Source organism: Vicugna pacos, chromosome 24 (genome assembly GCF_048564905.1).
Source record: "Vicugna pacos chromosome 24, VicPac4, whole genome shotgun sequence".
Classification (NCBI taxonomy): Eukaryota; Metazoa; Chordata; class Mammalia; order Artiodactyla; family Camelidae; genus Vicugna; species Vicugna pacos.
Genome location: NC_133010.1, coordinates 27497228 through 27513382, shown reverse-complemented (window position 1 = coordinate 27513382; position 16155 = coordinate 27497228). Strand labels below are relative to the sequence as shown.

Genomic DNA, 16155 nt, shown 5'->3' with positions numbered 1-16155 from the left:
TTTAAAGAGGCACTGACGTTAAATGGGGTCACGAGAGTGGCCTGTTCTCCCAAGAGGAGATCAGGTCCCAGACACAGAGGAGGGGCCAGGTGAGGGTGCAGGCACGGCATGCTGTCCTCACGCCTTAGGAGGACCAGCCCTGCGACACCTGGGTCTGACGCCTGCAGAGTCCCGTGGGGCTCTTTCCACGGGTGCCCCTCTGACCCCTACTCCTTTCCCTGCAAAGCATCTGTGGAAACAGCCCCACCAGGACCCCTGCACCCCCAGGGTTCCGCAAGAGGCTTGGAGGAAAGAGCCTGGCCGGGCTGCCCGTCTGCAGTCACACAGATCTCAGGGGTGGGGTCCCTGCGAAGGCAAACTTCAAACAGCCTCAACTCTCCTAACATGCTGATCGGCCCTCAAATGGACCGACCCGAGCCTCTCAGGGCCCCGGGCAGGTCCTGCCTCAGCCAGCTCGCCTGGCTGCCTCCCTGCCCCTGGCGGCAGGGTTCAGGGTTCAGGGTCAGGGAGCGTGAGGGGGCTGGACAGCACTAGGAAGACGGCCCCTCGCTGACCATCAGCGTTAAGAGGGCTCTGGCCCCGGGCTGGACTCCACCTACAACCTTCTCCTGCCTCCTCTCGGGCCTGTGTTCCACCGGCAATGCTCCTGTCCAGACTAAACACGGTAAATGACCGACTCTGCACTCTGCCCCGCTGCCTCGTCAGGCCGGGTTGCGGGCTCCAAGCCCTGCCGCCCCGGACGCCCCCCTGCCCCAGGCAAACTCCACAATAAAAAAGCTACGTCGACACCCCCGGGGCCCTGACTTCCCCGCCACGCAAACTGGGTACAAGGCAGGCACTGTCCACTGTCAGGGACCAGAAGGCTCGCCCTGGCCTGCACGGGGTGGTGGGGGCATTCACATCAGGGAACGCCCAGCTCAGTTTCTAGTCCTTAAATGCCCGATTTCCACACTAACTTCTAGTTCTCATTAGAGGCGTGTTGTGGGTTTCACACTGTATGATCCTCATAAGGGCGCCCTGATGGGGACAGTCTCGGTCAGCGCAGCAGAGGTGCTGGCTGTCGGGCCACGGGGGACGCTGGATTGAGCTGCCCTGGGGCTCCCCTAACCTCCCTGGGGGACTTGAGGGATGCGACGTCTCACTGTCGATACCTTCTCAGCACGAGATTCGAGAGTCAGCCCTCGGGCGTGGTGGGCAGAGGGTAGAGAGGGGGCTCCCAGGAGTCAGGTGAGGGTCTGATGCCCCGGAAAGGCGGGCAGTCCGGGCTGAGACCCCACCTCTCCTGACGCACACGCGGACACGCGCCAAGTGCTGTTGGGGTCTCCGTGGGCCAGCCTGTCAGTGTGTCTGGGCGTCCGCTAGGTTCAAGCCAAGGATGCTCACAGCCAGCGGCACACCGTACGTTATTCCAGAGGAAAACAGTATGTACGTAGACGCGGCAGACACGGCAAGATTTTACCAACTGGCCGTCTGGGTGAAGAGTATGTGGGAATTACTTGTGCAGTTCTTTCACTGTTTATATAAGTGTGAAATTATCTCACAATAAAACGCTTTTTTCAAAAAGGGGGATGTCTGCCGGTCAGTTTCCACGTTAACCCAGAGCCTCCGCATATTGGACTCAGGAAGTCACGCCCTGTCGTGGGTGCTGGTGGTTCAGACTCCGCTGAAGGGCTCTTTCCTTTTAGGAAATTGCAAGCCCTGGCTGCCTGTCCTTGCTGCGAAGCTGTGTGACCTGAGGTCAGAATCTGAGCCTCGGTGTGCTTGGCTGTGAGATGAAGGAACGACACCCTCTGTCAACTCTCATCTTGGGGGAGATTAAATGAAGTCAGGAAAGGTTAAGTAATCTGCCAGCCGCAGAGAGCAGGGCACCCTAAGGTGGCAGGGAGACGGAGATATGGAAACCGCTTACCAGGAACAGGTCCCGGATGAAGAATTTAGCTCTTGTGACTTTGGGATCTTCTCCTGCATCTGGTGTCGCTGTAGAAGACCAAAGGGAGTTTCGTGTAAGTGAGGAGAAGCCGATGCAGCTCGATGGGACGGCCGGGAGCAGGCGGGGGCAAGGCTGACGGCGGGAACGGGCCTTTCAGCTCTTCTCCCTCACTGATTTTAGCCACTGTCTGTGGCTCTGATGAAACTTTGTTTTGGCAGTGGGGGGACAACTTCCAGTTAAGTACAGTGAAAGCAGCTCAGCGACCGGGAAGCCGTCCCCTGGCCCTCGCAGCTTGTCCCGCTGGCCTGGTCCCTGGGGGCCCCTTTCACGCCCACTGCGGACTCGGGCACCTGCAGCCCCACTGCCATCACTGCGGTGCCCACTCTGACTGCCCCCTGTCCTCACACCTTCCCAGGGAGAGAGTGGACTGGACAGGGCGAGGGGGTAGGGGCTGGTTCCCAGGAAAAGTGAGGGCAGCCCGGGCCTGCGGGGCGGGCGGTGGTCCAGTAACCGAGGGGCAGCCACCTGGGCCTGGGACGTGCCCTGAGGCTGGCCTAGGTCAGGGCCAAGACCATGACAGGCCTCTTCACTTCTTACCTGCAGTTTCTGGGAAGGCCCCTTTCCTCCCACTTGTCTAGTCTGCGATTAACCTCGAGGAGTGGGGTTACTTTGCCGTTAGCACACTCTGGTGGCCCCGGTGAACTCAAAACCCAAGAGCAGCCACTGGAAATGGGTTCACAGCTCCGCCGGGCCTGCCGGACGGGACCTTCCCAGCTTGTGGGAGTCCCATGTGCCAGGCCCCATAGTCTCCCGGGATGGCTGGTCACCTGATGAAGGCATCGTGCTGTGGCCAAAGTCATCGCTGGAGACAGAGGCCTCCACACGGTGGCCGGCAGCGGGCAGCTGAGGACAGAGGTCGGCTGCTGCCTGGTCCTCGCGGGCCCTGCCTGAGTGGCTTGGACAAGCGGCGTCCCCTCCCTCGGAGGGCCAGCGGGCAGGTCCACGTGGAGACTGACCCAGGGCCAGTTCAGCACAGACCTGCCCAGGGCCCCACGAGGCAGAGCTTCCCCCACAAACCCCAGTTCACACCGAGTTGCCCCTCCTCCTGCTCAGTGTGGATGAAGGCACACTGACATTTCTACAGGTGGACTGTCCAGGGCATTTCAATACCCGAGGACCTTAGGGTGAGGCAGGAGTTGAGAGAACAGATCTAAACTGAATTTCCTCGATTCACCAGAACTGTTGGAATGGCAGTTATGGGGCTATTGAGAGCGATTCTACTCTTGGATCGCCAGGTGCTTGTTTTGGAATCTTACCGTCTTCAGGAACAGTGTAATTTGCATACTCTGGAAAATAATCTTCGATTTTTGATTTCCCTGCCAAGACTTTCTCCGCCAGCATGTCCTGCTTGTTCAAGAACAAGATGATGGAGATGGTCCGTAACCACCTGGGAAGGGGGAGGAAACACACGTGGGTCCGCGGGATGAGAAGGCACCTCCAGTGCAGGCGTCACCCGCGAGCACAACAGCGCGGCCGCCCCGCTGACGAAGTCCAGGGTGTGGAGTCACGTGCTGCACCAGCACCGCGGGCCCCACTCCGCTGGCAGGAGGAACGTCAACTCCACTGGGAGGCACCTTTCCTGGCACCAAAGCCAAGGTTCACGTAATGAGTAAAGGCACCCGGATTTCTGTGGGGTAATTTACTAATCAAAGGTCAGACAAGCAGGAGGACTTCAAGCTCTAACAACAGGCGACGCAGCATCTGACAGCCCGAGTGCTGGGGTCGCTGAGTTCTCCCTCCGCTGCCTCCGAGCAGGTGGGGGGGCCCTCGGGACTGAGCGGGGGTTCAGGGTCCAGGTCAGGGACTGTCACCTCGGAAGACAAGCCGAGGGAGGGTCTGGGCATGTCCCCTTTAAGGGGAAACACAGACGCTGAGAACCAGCGTGAGACAAGGTCGCCTGTGCAAACCAGCACATTCTAGCCCATTACGTCAAAGGAGCCAGTGGTCAGGGGAACCTGTCACTTCGGAGTTAGGCTGACACGTGGTCGGGGAACTTACTACGAACTAGAAACACCATCCACTTCCTCCCCAGTGAAAACGGCCTGTTTCTTCTAGTTATAAAATACTCCTTGTGAAAATGAATCTTAGTTGTAGAAAATACACAGAAAAAAGTCAAATGTAATCATACCCAGAGATACTGCTATTTGAATTTTTATGTTTTTACTTACAGGTCTTTTTTCTGTCCTCACATATATTTACAAAACTAAGATCATGGTGTTTTTAAATTTGCTTTCTCATTTACCAACATGGTGGCCATTTTCCCCGTGTGACTGCATACATGTATGTGTGCGTATGTGGGTGTGTGGACATCCATGCAAGGATGTATGTGTTATACACATAAATGCATGCACTTCTAATGACTCCAGAGCTTTTCCCTGAGTTCCTCGTATTTCTTGACACATTTTCTTTACCATTAACGGTCTTGGTGCTGTAGAGCTGAGAACAGCTCCCGAACGTTTGGTAGAGAAATACGTTTCTGATAATCCAAACCCCCTGCAAGAAGAGCTGCGGTTTCCTGTGCTCCTTGGTGACACTTCAGAGAGAACTCTGACCTCCACCTGCACAGGGAGGCACTGTGTGTGTGTCTGACGGACAGTAACTAACAGGCGCCATCGCTGCTGCCACCTTCACACACAGTGACCCTAGACTGTGAAGGGTCTCAGGACCATCTAGTTATTCACGGAAGCTTCGAGGGGCACTTCCTAAATTTTAAAAACCAAACAAAACTAACTTTGAACCCTGTGTGACCTCAGGCTCCCCAAACTGAGATTTGGATTCTCTTGACAAAGCAGGATCAGAGCTACATCAGAGAACAGCCCCACCCTCGGTGAATCTGCACATGAGACAGACTGTAGACGTTACCGCCAGGAAGGAAGGCGTCTGGAGGACGGAAGTGAAAGTGAGTGGTGTGGTGTGCACGTCAGACCTGGAGGGACCCAGGCCTCATGGTTTCGTCACCTGTTGTTCCAGATGCTTTCGAAGAGGTCCAGGGACTCACGCAGGCGGTTAGTGTTGTTGTCCTCACGGATGACCATGTTGTAGCTGCTGCAGGCCGCCACGTAGATGATGGCGGTGACATCTGGGGGGGAGGGGGGAGGGAGGCAGGGCGGTTAGAGTGGATCCGGGAGAGAGCCCGCCCCGTGCACACGTGTCCAGGGACCTTGCCCCTCGGGGACCACGAGAAAAAGAGGGTTTCAAGAAGGCGGGGGCCCCTGGGCCTCCCAGACTAGCAAAGGTGAGCGCGAGCTCCGGGTGCTCGGCTCACGTATCTGGGGGCTCATGCTCAGGACGTCTCACAGGGGAGCGGACTGAAAGCTACGTAAGCACAGTGGCAGGACGGAGTGTGTGCATCCCCATTTCTAGAGATGGAGCGTGGAAATCACCGTTGAAGCACTGAATCCATTTTCTTCTCTCGTCCCTCTGGCCTCCGACATCAAACATGCTGCGGGGGACATGGGGGTCAGTTACCCGGGGAGGGAGGGGCTGCCTTCTTCGCTCCCCAAGGGACCTCACAGACTGGGGCCCATACCCTGAAACTTCCCCAGGCCTGACCCTTGCCCTGAAGTCAGCAGCCCGTGGGCACCCCTCTCCTCCCACTGGCCCAGAGGCCCCCGCTGCCTGGCCTTCTCCAGCTCAAGACGCCTCCCGCCCACATCCTGCTGGGACTTCAGGATGGTCACGCGGTCTGGGCGTGGCAGTGATGTCTGTCCCGGCTTCCTTGGTGCCCAGGCCGGTCCCCTGACCCCACGCCTGGGGCCCCGCAAGAAGGGCCCTGCCCACGTCCCCGCAGAGGCTCCTCTACCACACACTTACTGAAAGTTGACTTTGTCCACTTGGAATCGAGTCTCAAAAATCCCTGACGTCAGAACTCTGCACCTGAGAAGGTCCTGGGGGCAAGAAGAAAAGCAAATACCCCGATCCAGAGGGGCAGGCCGGGGGCCATGGGTCATCGGGAGTTCAAGTCACACCCCCTTCCGCGCAAGAGACACAGTAAGTAAAAACTCAGACGGGCCGTCTCAGTCCCCAGAGGAAGACACGCGGACCACGTGGCCCCGGAGACCAGCGGCCGCGCCGCCATCCTCTGTGGGGGTTTCTCCGAGCCGCTCAGGACCGCTTCCCACTGCAGCACGTCCCGACCACCAGCTGCCGCTGCGCCCGGACGCCGCCCACTCGGGGTCACACTCTTGGGTGAGAAGCCACAGAAGCGACCCTCTGCAGTCAGGGACCATGAGCTTCCTGAGCGGGATACTGGCTGCCTGTGGATGGGCCCCCTCTGCTCTGCCTGTGCCTGCTCCCGAGGGAAAGGCCGAGGTGCTCCCGAGGCGGGAGAGCCGTAGCTTCACGAAGCTGACCACTCTGCACGCTTGTCACGTGTCACCTAACCCAGCGGGATGTTAACCTCCCTCCGCCTCCACAATGCTTCCAGCAGTGGGGAGGGGCCACCTCTCAGCCCGAAGTGTTCTGACGGACCAGCACGACCAGCTCAAGATTGGGAAGTCCCGACAGCTCCATCAGCTGGGTGCTTCTGAGCTCCCGGGACCACCTCCCAGAGGGATGGACTCAGGGGACGGCGAGGAACTCGGACCCCTGGGGGCAGAGAGCCTCCAGGAGGGGCCCCGCCAGGCCCCCCAGGGGACAGGGACACCAGGAGTGTTGGAGGGTCAGTTTGAGCAGAGACCCTAACCTCTTTGGGGTTCACTAGCTCGAGGGGCGTCTGGGGGCTTCCGAGCTGAGCCAGGTGGGCTTCTCCAAGTCCCTGTAGACACCTGGGGGTCAGAGGTTGCGGGGACACAGGAGGTCCCCCTCTGCTGCTGACACACGTGCCGTGGGCGTTTTTCTCCACCTCACCCCAAGTGGGACGTGGCCCACAGTGTGTTTGGGGTCTGTGACCCTGGACTGAACAGTTTCTGAGCTGGGAACCAGGGCTAGTCTCTCTGTGGATGGCTCCAGGAGGAAGGGGAGGGCGGCTTCCCCCTGCACAGATACAATCATCTCGATGCCGGCAGTCTGGAAGTCTGAGGGCAACAGGCTGGGGGGCAAGACCCGGGGTGCGGTGACCACACCACGCGCTCACGCAGGCCCCGCACAGACAATCTGCAAGGAGTGGTGGCATGGAGGGCCTCCCCCCAGGGAAGCTGTCAGATGAGCGCCGGGCGTGCCAGGGCCTGGCCTCCTACCTGGTCGGTGGGCGTGTAGTCCACCAGGCTGACGCTGTCAATTCTCTCCAGGAAGCTGAAAAGAAAGCCAGAGCTGCTCGCAGGTGCCCGAGATGTCCTCCCGGGCTGTGGGGCAGGTACAGAGGAGGGGCAGCACAGGCCCCTGGAGTTCCCGCCTTGTGTCCTGGGCGTGCGTCTCCCTGGCAGGTCAGCGTCCTGATGAGGGGCCGGACCTCAGTCTGCCCTCCTCCCTCTCCCACTGCGCAGGGCCGGGGTGACGCCACGCAGGCACTGGGAGGGACGGGCCTCCTCGTGGGGCTGCTCCACAAGGAGGCCATGTGGGAATGAGGCACAACATGGGAGGTGGGAGATGGTCCTTCAGTGCAAGACCGTCCCAGGAGGACGCAGAGCTGAGTGTGAGCCGAGCCGGCTGCACGGGCCTGGCGGAGGCTGTGAGTATGTGGCTGGTCCCCGCGGCCTGGTGTGTCACCGACACAGGGAGGGAGGGAAGGACACGGGTCTGTAGAAGCCCGGCCCCGCCGACGCTCGCTCTCCGCCTGCAGAGAGGCCGCGTCCACCTTGTCTCAAAGGCCCCCTCCTCCTGTCAAGCCTGCTCTCTTTCTCTTGCCCAGCGCTTCCCACGGCCTGATGAGCTTCACACGCAGTTGTTTATCTGTTTCTTACCTGTGATTAAGGAAGTGTTCACATATTGCGGTGCAGGGAAGTCATTTTGGCTCAGACACGAGTTAACTTGAATTTGATGCTAACTAGAACAGCCTGTCTGTGGCCTATCAGACATACATTGTACATCTGCTTTAGTTACTACAGAAAAGAGCACACTGGCCAGAAGTGAAGAAGGTCCACGTTAAAAATCCAGATTAAATGCCGCCCTTCCCAGGACGCCAGTGCTGGTCCTCCTTTGATGATGAGACCCCCCCTCCCCGGGTGCCGAGGACACGCTGCTGGTCTGTTCTGTTTTTTTCTTTTTTATTAACCTTGAAGAAATGTAACCCCGACTTGTTTAATGTTCTCTGTTCTGACCAGACATAAAACTGTGCTGAAACCCTGTTTCTCTGGAGCAGTTCCTCACAGTGATCTGGGAAGTGGGCTTCTGGGCTAGTCCTCAGTTTGGCTCACATAAAATTCTCCTATTCTTATTATTGGTTGTTTACTGATTTTTTTTTTGTCAATATCTGTCTCTTCCTCCAAACACGAGGCCCCCAGGGCAGGTCTGCCTTGTTGGCCCAGGTTCCCGGCACCTGGTGCAGCCGGCCCCCACGTAGCTGTGGGATGAACGCTGTCCACGCCCTCCTCCTCCCGCAGCTGAGAGCAGCGTGAGCAGGCGGCTGAGAGGCACGCCCACCACGACACAGAGGCCCGGGGCTGTGAGCAGAGGACCACTTCCCGGGGGGTGGCAGGGGCTTCAGGAGGGGATGCACGTTAGGACGAGGAGGCTCCAGGTGACCTGTGCCCACCTGGAGGGGGTGTCCCTGTGGACAGGGTGGGGTCTGGCCTGGGGACAGTGAACGTGACACAGGCCAGAGGGACACGGCCCGCTTCCCCACCCAGATGCTGTGCTGTCCACCACAGGTGTCTGAAGTGACGCGCTGTTGGTCCTTGCTCCTAGCCCGGTGCCTGTGAGCTTCCACACCACAGATGCTGGGGCCACCTCCCACCGGCACACGATCCCCTCCCCGGCCGGCACCGCAGCCTGAAATGCTCAGAGCAGGGGCAGCGGGGGCACAGACTCAGCAAGACCGCCTCCCGCCCCCTGCCCCAGCCAGGGCGCTGCGTCCCACCGCAGAGCTGAGGCAGGGCCGCACAACTTACAGCGGGGGGGCTCGTCCCCACCGGGCACCAGAAGAAAAGCAGCTGAACGCAATGCACTTCGGCTTTGTTCACCGTCCCCGCCACAGCTGGGGAGGTTAGCATTTGCAGGAGTGTTTTCATCCTCACCCGCCTTGCTTGAGACGGACTAGGAGCATTTCGCACGTCTGCTCCCCCACTGCAGTCAGGGCCCCTGCGGCTGGGGCGGGGCCGTGACTGCGGGAAGATGACACTACTCTGTTTAACGCCTTTAAAGCACCAGCGAAATTTCATTAGGATGCACTTTAAATGATTTCTTTTGTGAAAAATGCCGTAAGCTAGAGCTCTGTCAAAGCAGGTAAAAAACTCAGCGTGGTCTTGGGATTTACTGCATGACACTTCCTTGATATAAAGATACAGGGGGAAGTGTTACCAAGAGTGACAGAGCGCCAGGCCGTCCCCACGCGCAGCGGGGCCGAGGTCCAGGCGGCGCCAGAAGTGTCCTCAGACCAGGACCGGCCTCCGCAGACCCCCGGCACCGCGCTGTACACCTGAGTCCCCACCTCGCAGCCCTGGGGGACAAGCCTGCTTGGGGAAGCACTATGCCACCTCCTCCCCGCCCGAGGCTGCCCTCTCGGTCACCTGGACGGGACACCCGATGACTCACGTCCTGCTCCTCCCCTCAGGGTACAGTCCACCCTGAATCCGGTCTCCAAGCCCTTGGCAATCTGTCCCATCTCTTCCTCATTCTTTTTGATGCCAAATCCTCAATTCCAGTCAGATCCCCATGGAGTTTTCGGCTTTTCAGGCCTTCGTGTAATTTCTACTTTTTTTTTCTTGGAAGCCCCAGATTGAACCCTCTCTCCCTGTTCTAAGAAGCCAATTCTATGGAACAGAATTGAAAGCCCAGAATAAACCCGCACATATATGGACAATTAACTGATGACAAAGGAGCAAAGAACATACACTGGACAAGGCTCTGGGGAAGCTAGACAGCCACATGCAGGAGAACCAAAGCAGACCACGCTCAAAAGTCCACTCGGAACGGATGCAAGACCTGATTGTGAGACCTGAACCCACACAGCTCCTAGAAAGCACAGGCAGTGCACTCTTGGACACTGGTCTTTCTTGGACAATGTCTTTCCAGAGGTGTCTCCTCAGGCAACAGAAACAAAATTAGAAATAAACAAATGGGACTACATCAAACTAGAAAGCTTCCACACAGCAAAGGAGACCGCCAGCCAAAGGAGCAGCCTGCTGAACGGGAGAAGACATTTGGAAACCATGTATCTGATCAGGGGCTAGTATCCAAAATACATGAAGAACTCATGCAACCCAACAATAAAAGAACAAACAACTGATTTAAAAATGGGCAGGAGAGCCGAATAGACACTTTTCCAGAGAAAACATACAGATGGCCAACAGGTACGTGGAAAGAGGTTCAACCCTGCTACTCATCAGCGAAGTGCAAACAGAACCGCAGTGAGATGTCCCCTCACAGCCATCAGACTGCTATCACTAAAGAGAACACAAATATCAATGTGGGCGAGGATGTGGAGAAAAGGGAGACCCCGTGCACTGCTGGTGGGACTGTAAATTAGTGCAGCCCCTGTGAAAAAGTATGGAGGTTCCTCAAACTAAAAACAGAGCTACGTATGACCCAGCAATGCCACTCTGGGGAAGAAACCCAAAGGAAATGAAAACACTCATTTGAAAAGATACCTGCACCTCTGTTCACTGCAGCATTGTTTACAGGAGCCAAGACATACGTACACAGTGGAATAATATTTAGTCATGAAAAGGAGGAAACCTTGCCATTTGTGACATGGATGACCTTGAGGGTATTATGCCAAGTAAAATAAATCAGATGGAGAAAGACAAATATCATATGATTTCATTCACGTGTGGAACACAAAACACAAACAAAAATAAAATAAATGAACAAACCAAACACATAGATACAGAGAACAGAGTCGTGGTTACCAGAGGGGGAGGGGGAGGGAAATGGGTGAAGGGAGTCAACTAACTACATGGTGACGGACAGAAAGTACATTTTTGGTGGTGAGCTCAGTGCAGATGTATAAATATAATAAAAAATAAGAGAAGGCAAACAAGCCAGTTCTAACCACCAGGGAGGCTATAATCCCCCTGTGCAGTTACTGGCTCACGGCTGGATTAGCACCATCCACGCCCTCTGCTGTGATCTACCCCCTTTATAGGTCGAGGTCTAACACGCGGTGTACAAGGAGCACCCAACTAAGTGTTCGTCTCGACTCTTCCACACCTGCACACACCTCTGCATTTTCCTGTTTGCCTAGGCCTCGCCTAACTCCACCGAGGGCCGTTTATCACAGAAGCACATCTTTTATTTCTGGAAGGAAGCCCAGAGAGCCAGCATCTGATAGACTTTAGTCTAAATCTTGTGCTGTATTTGGCAGTTCTGGGTAAAGACTCTTTGGGAGGGAGGCTTACAGATGGGAAAAGCGGGTGCAGACGTGGATTTGGAGGAACGCTGAACAGGAAAAGGACTCAGGCTCCCAAGGGCACACTGGGCTCTGCTCGGTGCCCACCGCGCCCTCAGTGAACTCACGGCTGGAGGGAGGGTGCCCAGGGCAGGTGGGCATCCATGCTGGAGACCCAGCCTGGAGCCCGCTGAGCTGGGCCCCCCGACCAGGCCCAGGAATCGTGACTCCGACACCCTGATCCTGCTCCAGATGTAATGTACCACCTAGTTGTAGGGAAAGGAACCCAGGAAAACCAGGCAGCAATTCTGCTCATTCCAATCAGCTGATTGAAAGAGAAAGAAAGACAAGACAGGAGCCTGTTTGGTTGACGTCCGAGGGCTCTCATTTTTTTGCCAAACCCCTCAAGGCCCTGAGCGCTGGGTTTTGGCCACAGAAACACCTCCATGAGGGTGTCACGCTCACTGCAGACGAGATCTGGGACACGCAGTGCCTCCCCTCTGCTAACAAGGTGAGCATGGCTGACCTGAGGCCACGTTCAGTTAATAAGGTTGTCAGGATGGGGCTCAGTCCAGGTGGCGCCTCTCCAAATCAAAGACCGCAGGGGGCCCCCACCTGAGAGGTGAACGCGCAACGACACTCCTTCAGGAGCAGCAGCTTCAGTAAGAAAGCTCTCCAGTAGTGCACTCACCATGTGGCCTGAGACAGACTCAACAGTCCACGGCACAGACTAAAAGTACACTCTAAATCCATCTGGAAACCGCATTTGAAGGCAGAAAAATAAAAAGAGAAGGTAAGAGTAAACACTGCACCAGTGGTTGCATGGAAGATGAACCATCTCTTTGGACCCTCAGTAAATTCTCTCCTTAGCCTGGAAGTATCAATGTGAGGAAGAATCCTGTTCTTGTGAAGAAACAAACTATTACAGCAAGGAAATAACAACTTGGGCGTCTAAAATATGCATGTAAATACCGTGCTACCCAGACAGACATTCCTTTGCTAAGGGTGAGTCTGGGAATCCACCACGATTTCTGAACCAAATCTACCTCTGAATTCTTCTTCCTTCAATAGCTTTTTAAACAGGATGTGCACTCATGTGCAGTAACATGCAATGTAAAATGACCTATTTGACAAAGTTCTGTGGCTTCCATTTCAACATTTCAACAACTGCAGAAGTGAGGAAATAACTCGTGGGCTTGGTATGCTTTTGAAAATATTTATGTTTCATAGAAAGGTACATTCATATAGTTTGAAATGAACATATTTCAGAAAGTCCAAGCATATACAAGCTTTGTTTAACCTCACAAAATATATTAGTTTTGTTGGGAGTATCTGCGCTATAAAAGGGTCCTCAATTTACCAAACGATCAACACTAAGCTAATTTTTAGGTTGTAATTATTTTTTCCAGTCTGAAGAGGGGGTGGGGCTCACGCTGTATTCACACACAGCTGTCTCCGTGCAACCATGTGAATCACAGGAGACACCAAAAAAGGACAAGTTTTAGAAAGATTTGCGGCTGACATCTGACAGGTGTGCCTTACGGAAAACTCTGGAACAGCATCCAGTCAGAACGACACTTAGTATGAGGCTCGTTCAGCATCTGCACAAACCTCTTTGTTTTCTCCCCCTTAAACACGCGCACTCACATGGGAGAACGTGTCATAATGGTGAATACTTGGTGACGAATCTCTCAAAGGACTTAGAGGAATATTTTTAATTATCTGAAATAATTCTCTCATGGAGAAATCTTCCAATGAAGGAAAGGTTTTAAAAGTGTTGCTTTAAGACAAAATAAGAAATGCAAATAATTAGGCCCTAAAATGCAGTTCTAATTTTATTTCTATTTTTGATTAAGATCAAAACAAAACCTATGCACACACACAGTCTCAGGGCTTCCTCAATCAACAGCTCTTTGGCAATATTAAAGCGAGTAACATGACTGCCATGCTAAGCAGCGTACCTTATAAGAAGCCCAATTAAAGTATTAAATAGGAAAATAACTAGAAACATATTAGAGAAGTTCCTATGAAAACAAAGTCCCATGTTAAACTCTGTAAATCTTAACATAAATGAATAATTTCCTCTTATAATAAGTGGATGTTACGTGGCATTTCCCCCGTTATTAAAATGACAACTACCACATGAAGAATTTATATAACGCAGACAGTAAGAGAGTATTATGCAAGAAAGTCCTGGGGTAATTTTAGTGTAAGTTATGAGAACAGATTAATAGTCAACTGTACTCTGGATTTGATGCCAAAAAAGAAAGGATGCGCAGAATAGCACTGTCCTTAAATAAGGTCGCGGATGAGGTGTTGACAGCCCTGTAGTCAATCTAAGTAATCACCACCTGTCAACTCTAGATATTATCAATTATACACACACACACACACACACTCACACACACCCCTTCAATTTTTATAATTCGGGCAGAAAACTGAATTCCCAGGAATTAGAGTTTTGACCAAATTTTGGAGAAACATTCATACACACCAAGTTAACTAGTTCTGTTAGAAGGCAGCTATAAAAATACAGATCATCACAAGCTATACAGAACTTCCGTCAGGAGTGGAGAGAGCCTGGGTAGAACAGTCTTCAGTAGAGGGCAGTTCAGCATTCCGCACGCTGGGAGTTTCTGGTGTAGGGTGTCTCTTCCGATGCGCCGCGGCCTCAGCGCGGGTCCTGCGGTCACACCTGGTCCCGCAGGCGGGCCAGTCTCTGGGACAGCTCGTCCTGCTCGGCCGAGGCCACGCTGGTGCCCACCGAGCCGGTCTGGCCCTGCGGCAGCTCCATGTTGAGGTCGAGGCCGGCCTCGTCGGCCATCTCCTGCAGCAGCATGTCCACCTGGTTCTGGGGGGTGGTCAGCGTCGTCGTGCTGCTCATCGTGTCTTCCATCTGCTGCGTCTGCACGTCCAGCGTCTCAAACTGGTGCTCGAACTTGTCCATCAGGGCGGAGATCTTCTCCAGATTCATGGTCTTCAGCGTCGCGTCCATCGACTTCACCACACCGGCCATAGACTTGGTCACCTTGCCCATCGTCACGGCCGTCTGGACCCTGGCGGCCACCGCGTCGACCCGCGCGCTCATTCTCAGGAAATTCACCGCCTGGTTCTTCTGGCGAATCGCATTCTCGGCGTGAATCCTCGCAACTTCCATGTTGCCCTTCTGAATGGCCTTCTTAATTTTGGCCTTCTCAGCCTTTTCCTCCTTGTCGCATTTTTTGGCACTCCTGCTCAGTTCTTTGGCCGCGAACTTCAGGTTGAACAGGTGTTTCTCCATGTTGGACATGGTCGGACGGCTCCTCGGGGTCGTCGGCCAGGGCCGAGGTGGGCGCGGACGCAGGAAGGAGCAGGGAGTTCGCTTCTGGCCGCCGCTCCTTTGTTTTGGTCCCACTTCCTGCTTCTCCTGGGCGAGGCGCGGGAGGTGACGTCATCTCCCGGCGCCTGGGGCGGGGGCCACGTGACACGCGGAGCTGGGGCGGGGCTCCACGGGACGCCCGGCGCTGGGTCGGGGCCCGCGGGACGCACAGCGCCCGGGGCGGGGCCCGCGGGACGCACAGCGCCGGGGGCGGGGCTCCGGCCGCCCCGCGCGGACCTCCGCGCCGCCGTGCGGACGCTGCCGCGCTGACCCGGACGCGCGCTGTCCTGGCCGAGTTCCCCGCGGTGGTTACGGTGCTGAAACACGAGTCAACGCACGAAGAGGCGTGTCCGCACACCTCCTTAGACACGGAAGGATGGTCCGGCGCTGCTCATAAAAGATGCGCAAAGTCAGACCTTGGCGGCCTGAGTGTCCGCCCCCAGCTGTGCGGACCGCAGCCCTCTCCGTCCGCACTGCCGACGTCCGCTTTCCGGGGAACCTAGGCCCTTACTGCGTTAACAACAAAGCAGAACGAAGGCTGATCGCTGACCGGCCTCGCGGTCTCTGAGGACAGTTGGGCTGCAGAGGGTGAAAGTACCTCCCAGACGGCGGACTGGTGAAAAGACACTTACACCGCGGCGGTTCGGCTTGTGGGTGACTTGCCAGCAACCGCCATCCAAAATCCTCCACTGAACCCTTAGTGAAAAGACATCTTTTGCCGATAGGGCTCTATTTGGTGTTTTGTAACTATCCAAGGACCCTGACTCCCATTTCAGTCTGACAGGCCGATCTGCCAGGCTGAGTTACGCAGGCAGAGGCTGGGAGGCACCGGCCGGCGCCCACTGCCACTGCGCCGGGCACCCCTCACGTGCGGGCCGTCGCCTTCTAGAAACATTCCTCCCGAAGCGCAGTAACGGCATATAAAGGCCCAGCCCGCCCCAGTGAGCTGGGCTGAACATGAATTCTGAGCGTAATTTTGTGTGCTGTAGTTTTAACGCAGTTTCCCCGTCCCTCTGGGTCTCCTGTGATAATTCGCCAATGGTGCTGTTGTCACCTGCGTTTTCATAAAGCACAGTTCTGGTTGTATCACTCTCTTCCTCTAAAACCTGGGCAGAAAGGCATCTGGCAGACACGGTTCCTACCCTCCCTTTTCTGCCCCTCGCCTGGTGCCAGTCAAGCCAGACGGAAGCATCGTTTGTGTCACTTGGTCACCGTGGATGAGACGGGATGGTCCTCCCTCTGCACACTGTCCTGCTGCTTGGGCTCTACCTCGCGAACCTCTGCCTACTGAATCCTACGTCTGCTCAAAAGCTGCCTCCTCCGTGAAGCCTCCCAGGACTCCCTCCTCCACACTGCCCCTGCACGCACGTCTGCACGGCACAC

The 16155-nt window shown here is 55.6% G+C and overlaps 2 protein-coding genes across 6 annotated transcripts in view; both read right to left on the bottom strand.

Annotated features, from left to right (window-relative positions):
• Positions 1–16155, bottom strand: part of GNAL (G protein subunit alpha L) — a 69028-nt gene that overhangs the window by 1154 nt on the left and 51719 nt on the right. For all 5 annotated transcript variants that reach the window (XM_072949280.1, XM_072949284.1, XM_072949283.1 and 2 more), the window contains 6 exons: positions 7168–7222; positions 5804–5877; positions 5374–5432; positions 4949–5069; positions 3247–3377; positions 1910–1977 (listed from right to left, as the gene is read on the bottom strand). In XM_072949280.1, coding sequence (XP_072805381.1) covers positions 1910–1977; positions 3247–3377; positions 4949–5069; positions 5374–5432; positions 5804–5877; positions 7168–7222 — 508 coding nt within the window. The remainder of the gene's footprint in view (positions 1–1909; positions 1978–3246; positions 3378–4948; positions 5070–5373; positions 5433–5803; positions 5878–7167; positions 7223–16155) is intronic.
• CHMP1B (charged multivesicular body protein 1B) lies at positions 12611–14835 on the bottom strand. The gene has a single exon (XM_006213605.4). The coding sequence runs from the start codon at positions 14701–14703 to the stop codon at positions 14104–14106; it is 600 nt and encodes a 199-aa protein (XP_006213667.1). The 5' UTR covers positions 14704–14835; the 3' UTR covers positions 12611–14103.